At 41.8% G+C, this 18,199-nt stretch overlaps 1 protein-coding gene and 1 long non-coding RNA gene across 4 annotated transcripts in view; both read left to right on the top strand.

The window, feature by feature from the left end:
- The window catches only part of LOC108155985 (mushroom body large-type Kenyon cell-specific protein 1), a 51,969-nt gene that overhangs the window by 11,022 nt on the left and 22,748 nt on the right, over positions 1-18,199 (top strand). The window contains exon 1 of one of the 2 annotated variants that reach the window (XM_017287177.2): positions 7,289-7,762. The exons of the other annotated variant lie outside the window; for it this stretch is intronic. Coding sequence (XP_017142666.2) covers positions 7,738-7,762 — 25 coding nt within the window. The 5' untranslated portion in view covers positions 7,289-7,737. Of the gene's footprint in view, positions 1-7,288; positions 7,763-18,199 lie in introns of those variants that run through there. 2 annotated transcript variants of the gene reach the window in all.
- On the top strand, positions 1,668-7,225 carry LOC117186975. 2 transcript variants are annotated; one of them, XR_004471790.1, is made up of 2 exons: positions 1,668-5,149; positions 7,019-7,225. It is a non-coding gene; the product is annotated as an uncharacterized LOC117186975 (long non-coding RNA). The 2 variants fall into 2 exon arrangements; XR_004471791.1 differs by having other exon boundaries at positions 1,682-4,391.

Here is an 18,199-nt window from a genome sequence, read left to right on the forward strand (position 1 = left end):
TCTATTGACAGGCCAGCCACAGCCGCCAAGTGCACAATTTCTAACCGCTCTCAAGGTTAGAAAAAATATCCAGTTAGATTTGTTTTTCTTTGCAAAATGCAATCAAAATGCTGCAAGTCAAATGCCATTTGCCGGCCACTAATCAAACGTAACGAAATTACAAGCATAAACAAGCTTAAAGAATGAATGGACGGGGAGTGAAGTGAGACACACTCGAGACTGGGGCGACAAGTTCGCCTTGAGATTTTGACCAAAATGGCGTTGGCAACGGTAAACGGGTAAACGGGTAAAGAGCACTGGAGCGGCAAGAGGAGGGGGCACATCTATGGCGAAACGGCAACAACTTGTTGCGCGACATTTAATGCGGAAGCGAGAGAAAAACCGTCAAGAATACAGCAGCGACAGCAAAAAGTGGAACTACGATGCGTATACGTGATATGTCGCAATCGGCTAAATGGTTCAACGGTCATCGGCTGTAGCTCTAAAGTCTAGATATATGCCAGTACTTTGAAACTTAATTTTTAATGTATTTATAGCTTCCTTTGGGAATTATCTGCAAAAGGGTGACTCATTTGGGACGGAATTATGGGTTTAGTTGCATCAAGTTTGCCCCCACTCCCCGATGCACATTTCTGTGCTGAAGTGGCATGATAAGAGGTCTTTAAATGTGGCACTCTGAGCACTAAAATTACAGGCCTATGAATCACTAAAAAAATAAAACCTAGCCTTATTCTTTAATAATTCTAAAAAAATATAGAAAAAGTCTCTGGAAGAAATAGAGACTGGAATAAAAATTTATAGAAATTTCCTGCTTCTTGCCACACAAAAAAACCACTCCCCCTTAGGGAGCTGAATCATCTGCGGCATTGCATTGCCCGCCCAATCGAATGCAATAATTAGCAAAATCTAAGAAAAAACGCAATGCATTTCTATATATACCCCATATATACAACAATACAGACCATCCGCCACGTACTATGTGTATAGAGATTGCCCGCCCATAAATACAACGTGCTAAGGAAAACAACAACGAAATCGCCTCAAATTGATTAAAGAGTATTATCAACAAAACTGGAAATACTTATTGCAAAAATATATACTAAATGCATATATATATATTTTATGATGCTATATAAAGGCGTATTGTAACGACAAAAAAAAAAGAAAAAATTGATTAAATTGAAGATGTTGTAAATATAAAGAATCGCCTGTGTGTGTCCCAATGGCAGTTGTGTGTGGCAACAAAAAATGTGTTGTCTCTGGCTCGGATGTGTCGCTGTCTGAAGTGTAAACAAAAGGCCAAACGATAAGCAGACCTCGATCAAAGCCGTGTTCCATCCACCATCTGAATAAACGCACAGGCAGGCAGGCACTGGGGGAAAATAATGATTAGGAATAGTTATGGGGAATGGGATCTAAGGGGTTTCGGAATTCAACAGATTTCTACCTGATTAAAAGAATAGTTCAGGTTCTATAAGATGGAACAGATTAGGGGTTCGTTCTCTTGTGAAAAAACAGATGTTTTTCCATTTAGAAGTAGAAAATATGCCTCTCCAAAAAGGATACTTTAATAATTCCTTAAACTGGGCTAATACCCAATCAATATTCGTCCAAAACGCAGACTTTGCAATAAACCAGTATGTGCCTCGCCTCTCCTTTGTGTAACTTGTTCATTTCTCTCAGTGTACGCATATGTAGGTCTTCTTTTGTACCAGTATATGTATCTCGGAACTCTTATCGTATACTGCAATTTTCATACACATCGTATCGTATAGATTTTTGTGTAATTTTATTACATTTATTAATGATAAATCAATGATCGATGGGGAAGGTGCTGCGGAGGGGGTTTAGGTTTATGAGGGGGTTTTGAAGTCATTGCGCTTACAGTTGCAGCATTCGCAATACACATGACTGTGCAACTGTTGCGCGCTCTGCCGTTGTTGCTGTTTTTCGTTTTTCTTTTTTTGAGCAAGGGCTATTGTAGAATATTCGTATGTGGTGCTGCTCTCCAGAGACACTACACATGTGTGTGTGTGTGTGAGTTGTGCACTTTATGAGATAATACCTTGAACGTGCGTCAGTCAGGTCGTTGGCGCCGCCTTACAACTACACGACAATTGCTGTAGTAACCGTAACCCGAATGAAATGAAAAGTGTGTAAAGATTTAGCAGGCAGTTCCATAGTTGCACAGTTCCCTTTTGATCTAAAATGCGGAATCAGGCTTTATCTTACATTCGGCATTAGTCATCTTTGAGTAAAGACTGCAAATGACACGTTCCACCATTTTGGACAATCTAACTGCGCATTTAGGCAGGTAAAGAAACAGATATTGAGGGAGTCGCAGAGAAGGAGAAGCAAGAGCAAGAGCAAGAGAGAGAGCGAGACATGGAGATGGAGAGGGAGAGGAAGATAGTTGGAAACAAAGACCAATCAAAGTTCATACGAAAAATAATCAAAGCAAATGCAAAACACACAAAAAAAAAACACTAGCAAAAAACCAGAAAAAGAAGAAGACAAACATTAAAACTCATTTACATGCTGTTACCGAGTGAGAGAGGGCTGTGAGTGGCTATGCGAGGGGAAGATTGAGTGAGTGCATCGCAGAGCGGAGCGTGCAGTGTTCTTGAGTTTAAATGTGAGCGTTCGCCCTGCGTGGGGAAATCGAATCCACCACAAAGAGAGGGCCCTCGTTAATGAGCAGGAAATGCAATTTCTCAAGCTCATTTGGTGGATTAATGAGTCGCCGAGTGAGTTTTTTGGACTCCCCCCACTCCTACCAGAGCGCAGTATGCAGATTAATATGCTTATAGTTTCATGTAATCATTATTTGGCATAATTAGGGGAAATCCCTACTTTGGGAAAAAGCAGTGGAAGCAATTAAAATAAATATTTTATATAGTTTCCCGTTTTAAGGCTTATCAAATAATAAATTCTCTTGGAAACATTAATTTCCGAGTAGAAGAGAGAGACAGCTCCCTCAAGCTAGTCACCCCTAACCCTACTCAACCCCACACCCCCCTCTCAGAACAAAACACAAAAAAAAATAAAATGCAGCTAATTGCTGTGACTGCGACGTCGACGGCGGCAGCAGCGCAGCAGCAGCAGCAGCAATGCACTTCTTTGGCAGTGTGCGTGAGTGGCACAAAAAAATGTGGTGAATAAATTTGCGAGATGATTATTTCCATGTGTTTGTGTCTACATATGATATGACTTTGTGTTGGCTTTGTTCTAGGCAACAACATAGCTGTGTGTGTGTGTGTGTGTGTGTGAGTGGCAGAGCAAATAATTTGAGTGACTTTTTTGTGTGTGTTAATTGTAAGCCACATTTCTTAGGACAATTGTCAACAATGTCAAAAGCTTCGCTAGAGCGCAGGAGGTGGCGTGCGGGGTCGACAAAGCCCGAACCGCAACCGATGCCGAAGCCGAAGCCAAAACCGAAGCGACGCCGGCTATTTTGGCAGCTGAGCGCGCAGTCGGCTGTTCGCTTTTTTATCAACGCGCGCTGGCATCGCTGCAATTGCATTGCCCTGCTGCTGCTGCTGCACTTGCTCTGCTCTCCCTCTGGCTGGCGCTCTCAAGCTCTAGCTTGCTCTCTCGGGCCCAGGCTCGCTCTGCGGTTCTGGTGCAGTCTCTCTAGCTCTGGCTGTTCCTTAACCTTAACCCCTCCTCTAGCCTCTAGCGGAGTCTCTCTCTCTCTGTCTCTCTCTAAGTCTACCTGAGTCGCAGACTATAATTTACCCCGCTCGCTCTCTAGCCCAGGCTCAGGCCTGTTCCTGGTCTTACCCCATTACTCCTAAAGTTTTCGCGTATGCGCTTTGCTCAAACGACTCAAAATGCCTGCTCTCCATGCAGTACGAATTTGTTCTCACTCAGAGCCTCCCCTCCAGCTCTCATTCTCACTCACTATCTCTCTCGCTCTCTGTCTCTGTCTCTGCCTCTCATTCTGGCCCAGCTCTCTCAGTATTCTAGCTTTGTTGTAGTTGTTGCTGGCAGCTTTTTTTTTTGCTTTTGTCGAGTCCGAATGCGCTTGTATGCAATTTTTGAACGTGCGGCGGCAGCGTCGACGCCAGCGCCAACGCCAGCGCCGTGGCTCCGTGTGTCTTCGTGTGTTGTTGTGATATAATTTTGCAGTCGGCTGCGGCAGTCGCATAAACACAACGCATCCGATATGCAACGGAACGCATTTTCGGACGCGGCCCGAGTCGTTCCGAGGTGTAGCGTCCGCCCGATCGCGTATATCAATCGTAAAGCACTAAGCGCATTGCCCATTTACACGCAGGCCATCAGGCCACACGAAAATCGTTTTGCACACCCCGAAACATATTTGGCATTGATAAAGCGAATAGCTAACAGTTATTACAGGAAAACAGTTAACCATAACCCAACAAAAAGTGATTAAAAATAAAAAAAACAAAACCAATTAAAACAAAATATTCTAAAAAATCTACATATTTGAAGAGAATACTCTTCGAGCTCAGAAGAACCAAAAATCAAGTGGTGAAAACTTTCAAAAGCGCTGTTTTTGAGAACAAAATAAAACGGAAGAATGATATGTTTTAGTGTGTCTGTGAATTGCGTATACGCCGCGCGAGTGTTGCTAATTTTTGGGCCATCGCAGCGTTGGTCACACTAATCAGCATCAGCATGTGAAATATAGAGCCTTTGGGCCCTGCCATGCCTCGACCAACAAAATTTCTGTGGAAAAGCCATATGATCACACGCCTTGCTTGGGTCACTCGTCCTCAACGATTTTTTGGCCTGGACACACTCCCTTTGAGGCACATACGCACACTGGAGACACCCCTTCCCACGCACCAGCCTCCCCCCTTCCTACGCCCACCCACTCATCAATCCCGCTCATTTGTTTGACTGTTTTTTTTCGGACAAAAAACAACAATAATATCATGGCAATCGCCGCTTGTCTCATTTACGCTTATTTCTCTTTGTGTGCGTGTGTCTGTGCGTGTGTGTGGCGAGAGTGTGGCGACGCTGACGTTGACGCCACCGCCAACAGCCACGTTGACGTCGCCGTCGACGTCGCTGCTGTCATGCAAAATGCGGAAAAGTTTTTTTCGCGCACTCGCAAAATTTTTATAGAATGCATTTTTATTTCGGTCTTTTGGTTGAATAGTTGCATTGCCCGGCTCAAGTGCGTGTTGCCTTCCATACAGACTGATTGATTGACTGATTGACTGACTGTTTGACTGATGCCTGCTTGTGTGTGTGGCTGTGTGTGTGTGTGTGTCCCGGTGTACCCCCAACACCGGTGAAGACCAAAAAGCAAAACGAAAGAAAAAATAATAATAAAAACAACAAAAACCCACAAAGTGTTGAAAAATATTTAACAAATAAAATAAAAAATGTTACAAGAACTTTAGCCACGAATACAAGTTTATATAGAATTTAAATATGAAATGAATAAATGAAAATATATTCCAAAGAAGTTTTAAAAACATAATAAAAAATTATAATGGAATTAATTTAATTAAATAAATGTGATCGGTTCTTTCTACTATTCCTAAAATATCAAAAAAAAAAAAGTGTCAAAACCTTTAAAATTAATTATAAACCCAAAACAAAACACACCTCAAATAAACTTAAAAAACCCAATTAAAAACAAAACCAAAACTCCAAAAATATTGACTACATATTTCCCTGCCATTAGCTGCACTGAATACCATCCAAAAACCATTCATTTACCCATCAAAAAGCATTGAAAAATATCTGAATAATTCTGGAAAAAAGATTAAAGCAATGGAAACTCCTCGGGAATGAAAGGAGTGCCACAAAGCCAGCAGCAGACAAAATGAACTGTAGCCCAAAACTGAAGCTCCTGAAGCAGCAGAAGCAACAGTAAAACAAAACAAACAAAGCATCAGTTGGAATAAAGGGAGAGAAACAGAGAGAGTAGAAGCAGAAGCAGAAACAGATGAAGATGGAGATGGAGAAGAAGTAGCAGTAATAAAGTGTGCATTTTTTCGGTGGTGGGTGGGTGGTGGGTAGGGTTTGGGGGGGTTTGGGGGGTTTGGGGCTGCCAACTTTTCCTGTGCAGCAGGCAAATGTAACAAATTTTTGTCAGTTTCAATTTTCGTCAGGCGCCACCCCCCCACCCACAACGCCCAACCCTGCGAAAGACCGTCCACCATGACAATGGCCAGGTCTCTCGGTCTCTCGGTCTCTCGGTCTCCAGTTTTGCCGTCGGGGCTTCGGGCACACAGCATAATGAACAAAAACTAAGAGAGAACATAAAACGAAAAAAAAACACACACACACACACACACAGTAGAAGGAAACCATCCAAAAAACAAAAAAAGCAAAAATGGCAAATTAAATAGCCGAAAAAAATTCCGTAGCAGCGCTGCAGCAGCGCAGCATCAATTGGAATACCCCCAACCGAAAGCAGAAGTACCCCCCATACCCTCAGCAGATGACCAGAGTGCAGCAGGGGCAGGGGCAGGGGGGGATGGTCTGCAGCCATTTGATTTTTCTTATTTCCTTGGCTCTCACCTTCCGTTTCGGGTTGGATTTTTCCCCCCTCCCCAAAACTTAAATTACTATTTACAATGGTGTTTTTTTTTTTTGGCCATGCGATTTTTCTATATATATTTTATATACATTTTTTATTCGCATTTTTCGCTGGCATAAAGTTTTTTGTTTAAGCCCAACTCTTGTTCAGGGCAGGGGGGGTGGCTCCAGCCGCCCTGAAAGTGTGGGGTTGGGGTTGCTAATTTCATTTTGGCCATCTGCACAGTTCATTTTTTCTGCAACACGGCGCGTCGTTCGTGTAAAATCCAATAAAAAATCAAAAAACCCGAAATCTTATCGAACAAAATCCCATTAATCAGCGTTAAATCACGCACGAACTTCCAGCATTCCGCAAATAGCTCAAATATTCCGACAGATACGAGAACTATCTTATAGATTTCACCAAGCCATTCATTGGTGTATCTGTCATGAATGGAAGATCGGGTTTCAACAACGTTTCCCCCCCCCCCCCCCCACCCTTTTCACCTTTTAGATAAAAAACAACAACAACAGCAGCAGCAACAACAACATTTTTGTTAGTAAATTTATGTTGAATTAAATACAATATACAAAACAAAACAAAAAGTGCAATCCCATCAACAACAAAAAAACAAATAAACAAAATATTAAGAACTTAAAAATAATTAGAAAAGTAGCCACATTACTTTTGAATTATTTTTAAAACACAAGAGAGGAAAAACAACAACAACAAAAAAAAAGGCAAAAGTTGCAAATAAAATAAAACATATCAAAGAGGGCGCAAAATTAAATTAATTAATATTGCAACAACAGCAGCGGGGCAGCTGTCAAAAAATCTACAACAACAACAACACAAAGTGCAACACCAACAATTGGCGCTGTCTGTAAATTGGACATGAAATAAAAAAAATAAATAAAAAGCGCTGCATATTATTTACTTTGTGCTCCACATACATAAAAAAAATCACCAACAAAAAGATTAACAACAACAAGAGCAAAATTTTGCCTGCACTTTTGCCTTTTGTGTGCCGCCGCATCCACACAAAAAAAACGGAAAGAATTTATATACACCGAAAAAAAAAAAACACCCCCGAATATATATGTGCAACAGGAAGGAGGAGAACAGGAGAATAACAGCAACTGGGGGGCGGAGCGGCAGCGCCGTAGAGGCTGTGGCAGCATCCATTTGGCTGTTGGGCAAACCGTAATTCAAGACAGAATCTATGTGATGCTATGCACATCAGCAGCTATGAAATATGTACGTATCTCCCCCCTCCACCCAGAACTGATTACCAAATAAATCAAACTTTATTTTGGAATTATTTAGTTATAAGAAAAGAAGCTTATATCAAAGGCTTCCCTCTTAATACCCACTCAATGATCACTTTCCATAGACCTTATCGCTTATCGGTTGCTGTTCATGAACCGTAAGATATTCATGCTTGTGCCTCATTGACATTGTCCTACGAAAGCGAAATATGTAAACAAAAGATACACAAAGGGTGGGCGAAGGGGCAGCGGAAGGCTGCGATCGCCGCAACGACAATTACATTGAGCAATACTTAAGGACAGAAGTTCAAGCAACTGTGGAGTGTACTTCCCTAGACACTTTGGGAGATACTTCTTTTGCAGATACTTTTGCTGATAATTTTACAGATACTTGGGCTTCATTCATTCAGTGACTGCCAATCTTTGGGGCCTCCTAAAGCGGAAGCCATAAAACCTGTACGTTTCTCCACAATTTCTCTGGCAGATAGCTCTCGATTAGATTCGGAATCCACACACTTCTTATCAGCCAGTCCCTGACTGACGTTCGCTGATTCTGACCCAAAAACGCCAGGCCTCAGATACGTGGCGAAATCTCACACAAAAAAATTTCAGCAAGAAATGATTGAACAAAAAAATATGTATATATGTATATATATGGCATGTCATGCAATCGCGCAAACACAAAAACAACAACAAAAAAAAAAGCGGAAACATTTTGCGCTTTTCTTATCAAGAGTGAGCGAGAGAGGCAGAGGCATACGAAATTGATTTTATTTCGTTGCTGACAAAATTTATATTTTGTCGCCACAAAACGAAAAACGAAACGAGTGTGGAAATGCTCTTCTCATTATATAAAGAATTCTTCTATCAAGGTCCAAAATTATCGCCATTTTTATACAGTATATATATAGTTTTTATATAGTTTTTTTTTTCCTGCCACAAAATAGTCGGAATGCTGATAGCGTCGGCGGCCAGCAGAAATCAATTCGATTTTGAAATTACGAGTATTTCATATATTCGCTTTGTATCGTTTTTCATCAGCCTGTGACTCAGGTTCTTTGTGATTCGTATTTGCTTTTCTTTTTCCATTTATTTGTGTTTTTTTTGGGGGGCGGCGGGGGGGCCTTTGTGGTTACCTGAACGAAATGGCGAATATCCCAAGCCGCGTTGATCAAATTTCGATTGGCAGCTGTTTTCGGGGATTAGATAGAGGGGACACTCCAAAAGATAACACACGAGGAGACACATAAAAAGTGTAGTAAACAGTAACTGAAGATACAAGAGTCGTGACAAATGTGCGAACATTAAATACGTTTATTAACCAAAAGAGAAACAGCGTAAGCGAGCGGAAAAAACGACAAAAAAAACTGCTGAAAAGCAGAAACCAAAGAAGGGGTGGGGTGGTGGGGCGCCTGGCGCTATATGGCGGATGATCTATCCCTGAACTCATTCCATTTCCATTATCTTATCACATTTTATCGTCACTGGGGCTGGGGCACAGGACGACACAAGACACAAGACACATTTAATGCCAAAACAAATTTACAAACATCAATGTCTGCGGTGGCAATCTCTTGCCAATCATTTGCAAACATTTAACAAACGGAAACAGCTGTCTCGGGCCTCGGGTCTGGGGTCCAGGCAGAGCTGGTTCTGCCACAAGGAAGCCCAGGCCTACACTGAGGCAAAAGAGCCCTAAAGATCGACAGAGGACAACTCCCCTAACGATCGCCTTTCTCTCAGTGCACTAGGAGTTCTTTGCCACAACAAAAGCTGGCTAAATAGTTACATGGCCTGGGCCTAGGCAGAAAACTTGGCTAACGACTTTTTTCCGTTGGCGCTCTTGACTTTTGCATTGAAAATCGTGCAATTCACCTGCTGCCTGGCTGCCTGCCTGCAAAAACAATGACGTTGAATGCATCTGCATCTCGGCAGCAGCAGCAGTGGCAGTGCCCCGTCTGGTTGCATGTTAATGTTACAGCTGCACTTGCACTTGCAGCGTCGTCGTGGTCGTCATGAATGAGACGCAAGTCTGTCCCCCCCCCCCCCCCCCACCGTCCTCTCTCCACACCCTGCAACTTCCACATGCAATTATTTTTCTAGGCTGCAAATTGCACGCTGCAACCTCTCTTTGTCTCTCTCTCTCTCTCTCTCTCTTTGGCCATCTTTATTCTTCTTTGCCTCTGCATCCTGTACGAGTATCTAACCATCTCTCTATCTATCTCTCTCTTTGCCTCTCTATTGCCATGTTTCTTCGGCGTCTTCTGGGCCGGCTTTTTGTTGATTTTACAAAGTGTGGAATGGCTTTGGTAGCGCCCCAGCCGCAGTCGGCCTCAAACTTTATTTTGCGGTCTAAGCCAGACTTGGACTTGGACTTGGACCCGGGTCTGCACGTTTATGGTCGCGTTTTAATGTAATTGTTGTTGTATTACAGCAAATTTGTAGCCATTGCCTGGTGTTGGTGTTGGTGTTGGTGTTGCCAATTTGCCATTCATGTGGCTGTTGTCGGGCGGCCAAAGTGGCCATTTGTTGGGGCAAAATACTCCAGTTTTGTCGTGTGCCGTCCCGAGTCTCTCTGGCTTCGATTACAGCCAACTAATTATTGAAATTAGTTTTAGTTTTAATGTCGCCCCATAATCGGGCCAGTGGCCACCTTTTGAGCCAATATTTTCCAACAATTGCCCATAATTTAGGGTCTCTTCGCCGCGCTGAAAGGCGCTGCGGGTGTTATTTATTATGACATTGATGGAAAGGATGTGCACGGACTCCACGGGATGATTGACGCGCCACGAGCTGCGGCAGGCTGCCACCAAACAGTGTTATTAGTTAAATGGCGTTTAATGGGTGAATAACTTGACAAAAAAAAAAGGCAGCAAACAAATGCAAAAACAATGCCAAAGAGAGGGCAAGACAAGTCGAAGCTGCAAATACCCTGAAAAGTGCAGGGAAGAGATCTTTTCCTAGAGAAAGGAACCGATTTTGTAACTATATCTTCTTGGAAAACTGTGCCTTTGACAGAAGAACCTGTTGAACCGATCCCACGGCACTAGAACCTGTAGGATCTTAGGGACCTTTAGATACCTTCCCTCTTGGGTCACATCCTTGCCCTGTCCACCAAATTATGATACTCTCTCGATGGCCAGAGGCCAACCAAGGAAATGATAAAAGACAATGCCAAAGCCACTACTTTTGATAGCCAGACAGACGACTGCAGCGACGGCGACGACGACGACGACTCCTCATCGGACCACACCTTAATAATTACTTAAAAGGAAAATAATTTACGAAATTGCATTCATAGTTCAACATTGCAACAAAAGCCAGCCAAAGCAAACAATGAATGCCAGCAACAAAACAAAACAAAAATAACCCCGTAGAAAATATTGTGCGAAAAATACAAGGAAGACGCAGCGCGTGGCTATCCGAAGGTATTGGGTTTCCGAACACACCCACTCTGCCGCCCACACAAGCTTTGTCCGCTCGATCCCGATCCCTGCCACCGAATGGTGCATCTCAATCTAACCTAATTGCTGTCCTTCAATGAGTAATGCGGTTGGCATTTTGTCACATAGAATAGAAACCTCCAAGCACACAACAAAATTTGACACATTTCCAGGCCCCTCGAAAACGACTCGAAAAAAAAACCACCTGAAAATGCATTCGCGCATGGAAAATGTGCTAAGCAAACGCAAATTCAAAAACACTAGTATGCATAAATTGAAAACTCATGTGGAAATACCACAAAAAGAAAAGTCCAAAACAACAACCAAATGTTGAAAGAATTCTCCTATATTTTGTCTTTGAAAATTCGGTTTTTTTTTGTATTCAAAACCAGTTTTGACTTTTAGATTTTGGACTTTGTTTGGCAGAGGACCTTGAACGACTAAATGTAAATGTATTTAAAGCAATTTATGCGGTGATTTAGAAGAGAAAATATATCTGAAAAATATACAATATTTTATAAGGAATTTTAAAGATGATCGTCCACTCGACCTGCCCAACAGGATGATCTAAGAGGATCTCTAACCTAGAAACCTGAACAGATAATTGAACCAAATAATATCCCAAATAATAGCAAACAACAATATTTATTATTAAAAATAAATAATTTGATGTTTCAATCCCCCGATTCATCCCTGTGCCCCCTTTTGGTAGAGCCTTTTCCATGGTAAAAATGAAGTATCTGCCGCCTTTAATGCATCTTTTATTCATTGAGATACGAGTCCATCGATGACATTGTCTTTTGGAATTATTGTGCATTAATGAAGGTGTCCGCGATGCTATAACGGACTATAGATAGATGTCCCCCGATGGCCAGACGCAAACAGACGGCCCCAAACGGCTGGCAGACATTGTGTAACCTTCGAACTGTCTGGAGAGGTGGGGAGGGGAGGGGAGGGGGAGAGAGTAAATATGAGAAAACTGTTGCCATTTTCATAGAATTTCTTTCGTTTCTGATTGTTTGCCCATGTCTGGGCGGGTCGGACACTCAATACCCAATACTCGATTGGAAATGCTCTCAGTCTCGTTTTCATTGCCTTTTGGTGTTTTATTTATTTGTGTGCGAAAAGCTCTTATATGCATTTCCATAATTCAAAAGAAAATACTCGAATTTTATTTATAAGAAATAGGGAAACGAAGGCTCGAATGCAGAACACAAGATACCCTGGTATTTCAGTGGGAGTGGCCACAACCACTTGTATCTGTATCTGTATCTGTATCTGTATCTGTAGATCAGCTTCGATCCATTGTCCACGAAAACCATGAACTGGAAAACCTTGAAAATTCAACAGAAATTTTGTGCTCACTGCTCACTGCCTCTGCATCTGTGTATCTCTCTGTTGCAAAGACCAGAGAGTGAGAGACCTGGCTAATTGTGGAGCCCTAATGGAGCCCTCTGTGAATTTCATTAGCTGTTTATGCGTAGCATTTCTTCTGCCATTTTTTTCCCCTGTGTGCACTCACCTGTAATTGTATTAGAACAGAGGCCTATGCCCCATGTCTGTGCCACGCATATGCCGCAACTGCATTATTATTATAATTTCTAGCTAGGGCTCGTGGGGAGGGTGGGGTGGGGCAATCTACAATTGTTTTATAGACAATTCGATTTGGTTAAGTGAGCCGCCAAGCTTCCATAATTATTTTCTTTTTTCTTTGCCTTTCTTTTCTGTTTTTGTGTGTGTTTTTTTTAAACTAAATTATTATGTGCCTAAGTGGGTTCTGGGGCTTTGGCTTTGTGGCTGCTCGGCTCTGTTCTGTTCTGTCTGAAAGCTTTTTATTAATTAGACATCATTTGCCTATGCCTTTGACTATGGCAGCGTTCAGATGCAAAAAATGCAACCAGTCACAGTCGCTGCCAAGGCTAGAGCCACTACCAAAGGCTAGCCGAAATGTCAGGCAAGCCCCGAAACGAGCTTTGCTTTTGGCCATGTGGGTGTCGGGGCTTTGGCGGCGCCAAATTTGGCTTAACTAAATTTACAAAACAAATTGCAATCATAAATACAAATCAGCCAGAAGCAGAAACCAAAAAACACAACGAAATCGAAACGAAGACAAGCAACGGGTGCCTCAGGAGTCGAGGTTTTGATACCCTGGGGGTTTCCTTGGAAGATGGATAATATTTGGGAATTATTTAGAGGAATTATAAGGTGTTCCCTTGTCCCCCCAGTGGCATAATGTGGCGGCAAGAGTCGAGGTTTTGATACCCTGGTGGTGTCCCAGAGAGATTTATAATATATGGGAATTATTTAGAGAAATCATAAGGAATTCCCTTGCGAATTTGTTGGCGATTGGATCAAAATTAAGGCCATAAAGAAGAAATCGCACACCCTCGCCTCGCTTACTCTCTCCCAGAGTGGCTTAGCAGCAGCTGCAAAGCAGAGAGAGCCCCGAAAGGTCTTCCATTTTGTGTTATTAAACATTTTTTACACCCCAATTATGGATAATTAAACTGGGATGATTGCATTACACAAATTAATTTTTGCTCATTTTCTTTGCTTGCTCGATGGATGGATGATGCTCCCCCAGAGCTCCATTTTCCCAGTTCCCAGTTCTACCACCTTCCTCTGGCTGCCTCGTAATCCCATATCATTTGCATCTACTTTTTCCATATTTTCTTCTACTTTTTGTTGCATATTTGATTACACCACATGCGGGGCCGTTGTTTCCCCCCCTCCCTCTCCCCCTCTCTTTTAATCCTTCTTTCCATTTCTTTCGGTTACGTTTTGTGCGCTCATTTATTCTACCTTCTGCCGCCTATTGACGTTTTAGTGTAGTATTTGGCGCATTTTCGTATATGCTTTAAGAATTCTCCACAACAAAAAAAAAACAAAAACTTGTTTGATTTTTTATCTATTTTGCATGCGGTTTTGGTTCCAAGTCTCTGTATCTGTGTATCTGTGTATCTTTGCATCTGTGAGTGTGACCGCTTTGGCTTTTTGTTGCTCATTTTCATTAACAGAGCTCCATCGAATGCCAGTGCCAGTGCACATGGAAAATGCTTCGTACGGGGCCCAACAGTAAGTTCTCTCTATGCCAAACGGAATCGCTAAACAAACAAATTTTACTGTTAAATTCTGTAGTTTGTTTTTTGCTGTTTCGGGGTGTTAATTGTGTTGCACTTTGCCGGCGGAGAGACGGCAGCAAACACGAAACCCACCAAACAGCCACGGGACACAAAATGTTCATTCTGTTTGGGTGGAAAACTAAGGCCGGCTTTGTCTTTGGCTGCTCTCGATTTCGCAGAGAAAATGATCTGATCAGAGGCCTTTAGAGCGTAAATCTACCTTCAACAATTGCTGCTAAGCCACAGTGGGAGAGAGAAAGGGTGTCTTTGATTTGAACTGAATTTTACTTGCTTGAAAATATCATTTTGGTAAAAATTAAATGTTTTACATGTATATCGTTTACGTAAAAATATTTAAAAATTGTTAATAAAAAATATATTTTCACCAATTACTGCTAGGCTACAGTGGGAGAGAAAAAGAGGGAGAAAGGGGAAGTATTTGACTTAAACTAAATTAAATTTGCTTGAAAATATCATTTTTGCCAAATTCAAATGTTTTAAATGTATTTTCATTACGTGGAAATATTTAAAATATTTATATTTATAAAAAAAATGTCAAAAACAAATTTTGATTAAATATTCGTTTCTTAAATACAAAAATAGCTTTACATTAATTTTTTAATACGGCCCATATTAAATTTAAATATAAAAAACTTTAAAATATAAATAATATAATATAATAATAATAATATAATATATGCTATATAATTTTTTTATATACAAATGTTTAATTTAAATATTAAATTTCAGTAACAGAAAACATAATTATAATTGTATTTTTTGTTATTCTAAAAAAAATAATTCTAAATAAAAAAAATAATTATATTTATTTATGTTAAATATAAAATATACTTCAATATAATATTTTTTTATTAATGTTAAATTTTATAACGCTTTTTTTTATTTTTTTTTTATCATCGTAATTTTTCCTTTGACTGTTTTTTAAGTGGCTCTAAGAGTAACAGCAAACAAAATAATTTGTATCAGTGATATTATTTTATAATCAAAAATACAAAATACAATTCTATTTATAATAAAATAAAATAAAATATATATTTTTTTGTAAGAATTTCCCCTTTCGTTGTATAAATATTCAAATCTAAGTTTAAATATTGCAGTTTCAGTTCCTTTTTATTTGCATTTAAGGGGGGGAATTTCATTTTAATTGAGTTATTTCTTAGGCATTTCCAAAATTACATCACACTTTTGAGCTTCCGTGAAATCGCAATATCTTATGCAATAATTTTACAATCATTTATGACAAACAAATTGCATTTGGATCCCAGAACTGCCAGCAGCCACACACCCCAATTGACTTTGAAGCCCGAACAGAGTACAGAACCATCCAAACATAGATACAAAGATACATACATACACAGATACATATATGTATCTTTGGCAGTGCTCAAATCGCAATTCCATATTTCACAGCCTGCTCTTTGCGTTCAGATTCGTTAATTTTATACGCCTCGATATGTAATTTCCATTCCATTCATTTTTCTTCAATTTTCTTGCCTTTTTTTGCCATTTTTTTTGCTAAGTTCAAGATCAGTGTGGAAGTCGCGGAGAAAATTGCAATTTACAGCAAAGGGGGGGAAGGAAAGGAGAGAGAGATCGATGGATTCTTGATGGGTAGATGAACTTTTGAACAGACGAAACATCTGTGCGAATTCCCCTTTGAAATCCTAGGAAAAAAAACCTCAACAAAACCAATTATACAACAATTAATCGCCATTAATTAATAAGCCATCATTTTAGCCAGACGACTCAAGGGATTGCAATTCGAGTGGCGGCAAAAAAAAATCTCCATTGGTAATTGTTATTTCCGAGAGAAACGACACAAAAACAAAAACAACAAAAATAAAAGTAAATAAATTAAATATATATTTAGTTGGAAATGCATAAGGCGAATGCGACACGTTGCCAAGCCCCGTCGTGGCTGCTCCACACCCTAGAGAGCCCACACAGGCCTCAAGCAGCCCCTCTCACACACCCCACTCCGATCCGAGACGGTGCCTGGGGGGGGGGGGGGGGGGGGGGGGGGGGGGGGGGCTCTGATCGGGTCTGTCTCTGGCTCTACGTATGCGGAATTAAGCGCTCAAATTGTAACCGAATATGGCGCAGCACAAGTTCAATTCTAATTTATTTTGGCGAACACAGAACAGGCGGGCAGGCGGGCAGGCGGGCAGGCGTCGAGGGGGGTGGAGCGGGGCGGTGTTTTCTTGTTCGCTTTTTGCGTTCTGGATCAATTGATTCAAGGTTTTCCATGGCTGCCTTTTGATTTGAGTTTTCGTTTTGCGGTGCAGTGCGGTGGCTTGTTTAAACAAGTCTCTCTCTCTCTCTCGCTCGATCGGAAAAAATCGTGCGCTTTCATTGGAAGTGACAACAAATGCATTCTTAAGTGATTGAAATTTAACACGACAATCGACAAACACACAGCCAAACGAAAATTCGAAACGAATGACGGGCACACATGAGCGTTGACTTTGATTGAACATAAGAAGAACTTTTTAGAATGTCATAGAATAATCTGTAGAGCCCTTCCAGCCAACCAAAAACGGCCATAATTTAGTCAATCATTTGAAAGGCAACTCCAGTCTGGCACTAGCCCAAAATAAACCCCCCCCGAGCCTCAGTGGCAGCTCTTCTCTTTATCCCTGCCCTGCCACAAATCACTGACAATCACAGCCAGCCGCCATAAAAAACGAGTAGCCTCTGGCTTGTGTGTCCTGCATCGTGCCACCATACGGGAGGTGTTGCTGTTGTGGCCGCGAAAAAAAGAGGAGCAGAGAAGCAGAGCAGCCAAAGAATTGACAGAGGCCCCTGCGGACCGTTTGACTGTGGAATTTTTTTCGGTTCTTTGTTGTGCTGTTCCCTTTTTTTGCCTGGCAATGCAATCAAGTGGATGAGTGGTGGCCAGACTGTGGGACGTGCGGCTGGATGCGTTCTGTGCAAGCTGCAACACCCAGGCACCGAGGACACAGGCCGCTCGAGTAGCAGGACCCAGGCTGGGAGCCCGGCCTAAAAGGATTAAGGCGATCTGTGTGCAATCCGCGCAATTATCCCCGCGCGAGGCACAGGACACCCACTGACTCCGCAATTAGTTGCATCACTCAACACTTTTCTTTACGCTTTTTTGGCTCTATTTTTTGCTGTTGACTTTTAGCTACATATGGTCCCCCACACCCCACCCCCCTCCTGCCCCTCCTGCCCCTCCTGGCCCCCCTCAGTGGTGGCACTTTGCATTCTCGTTATCGTTTTTGCATTTGCCTTTCGGCTTTTGTGTTCTGTACAACGCTGCGTATACGTGGCGCCATCATTTCGCTGTTGATTCATGAGTGGAGTGGAGTGCAGTGCAGTTTTTCGGCGCCTCTTCCACGTGTCCAGGCTCCATGAAGTGGTCGACACTTAAGTGGCCTCCAAATTGGATTCACACTTCAGCCTTCAAGTGGGTGCCCCTGTCTGTGCCCCTGTCTGTCCGTGCCTCTCGGTTGCTGGGCTGCTGTTTTGTCTCTGCGGAAATTGTCTATTTAGCGGTGGCTGCCTCAAAAACAAAGTTCCAGTTAACAGTCTGACCGGAAGACTGCCACTGGTGGAGTGCACAACATCCTTCTTCTTTCTCTCTCTAGCTACCACTTGCCCCACTCTCTCTCTGTCTCTCTGTGTGGCAGCATAGTTTTGGCTGCCACTTGTTGGCTTTTAAATTGAAATGCCATTGCTGCTGCTTCTCCGGTTTCCACTCTGTGTGTATTCCATGTCATCATTTGCTCTTTTTCATGGCTAAAAAATCCCCCCCTCCCGGCATCTGCACGGCGTTCATTGTAAATTCAACTAAATCCATGAATAAAATGTTTACTCCTG

The sequence above is a fragment of the Drosophila miranda genome, chromosome 2, assembly GCF_003369915.1.
Source record: "Drosophila miranda strain MSH22 chromosome 2, D.miranda_PacBio2.1, whole genome shotgun sequence".
In the NCBI taxonomy this organism is placed as follows: domain Eukaryota; kingdom Metazoa; phylum Arthropoda; class Insecta; order Diptera; family Drosophilidae; genus Drosophila; species Drosophila miranda.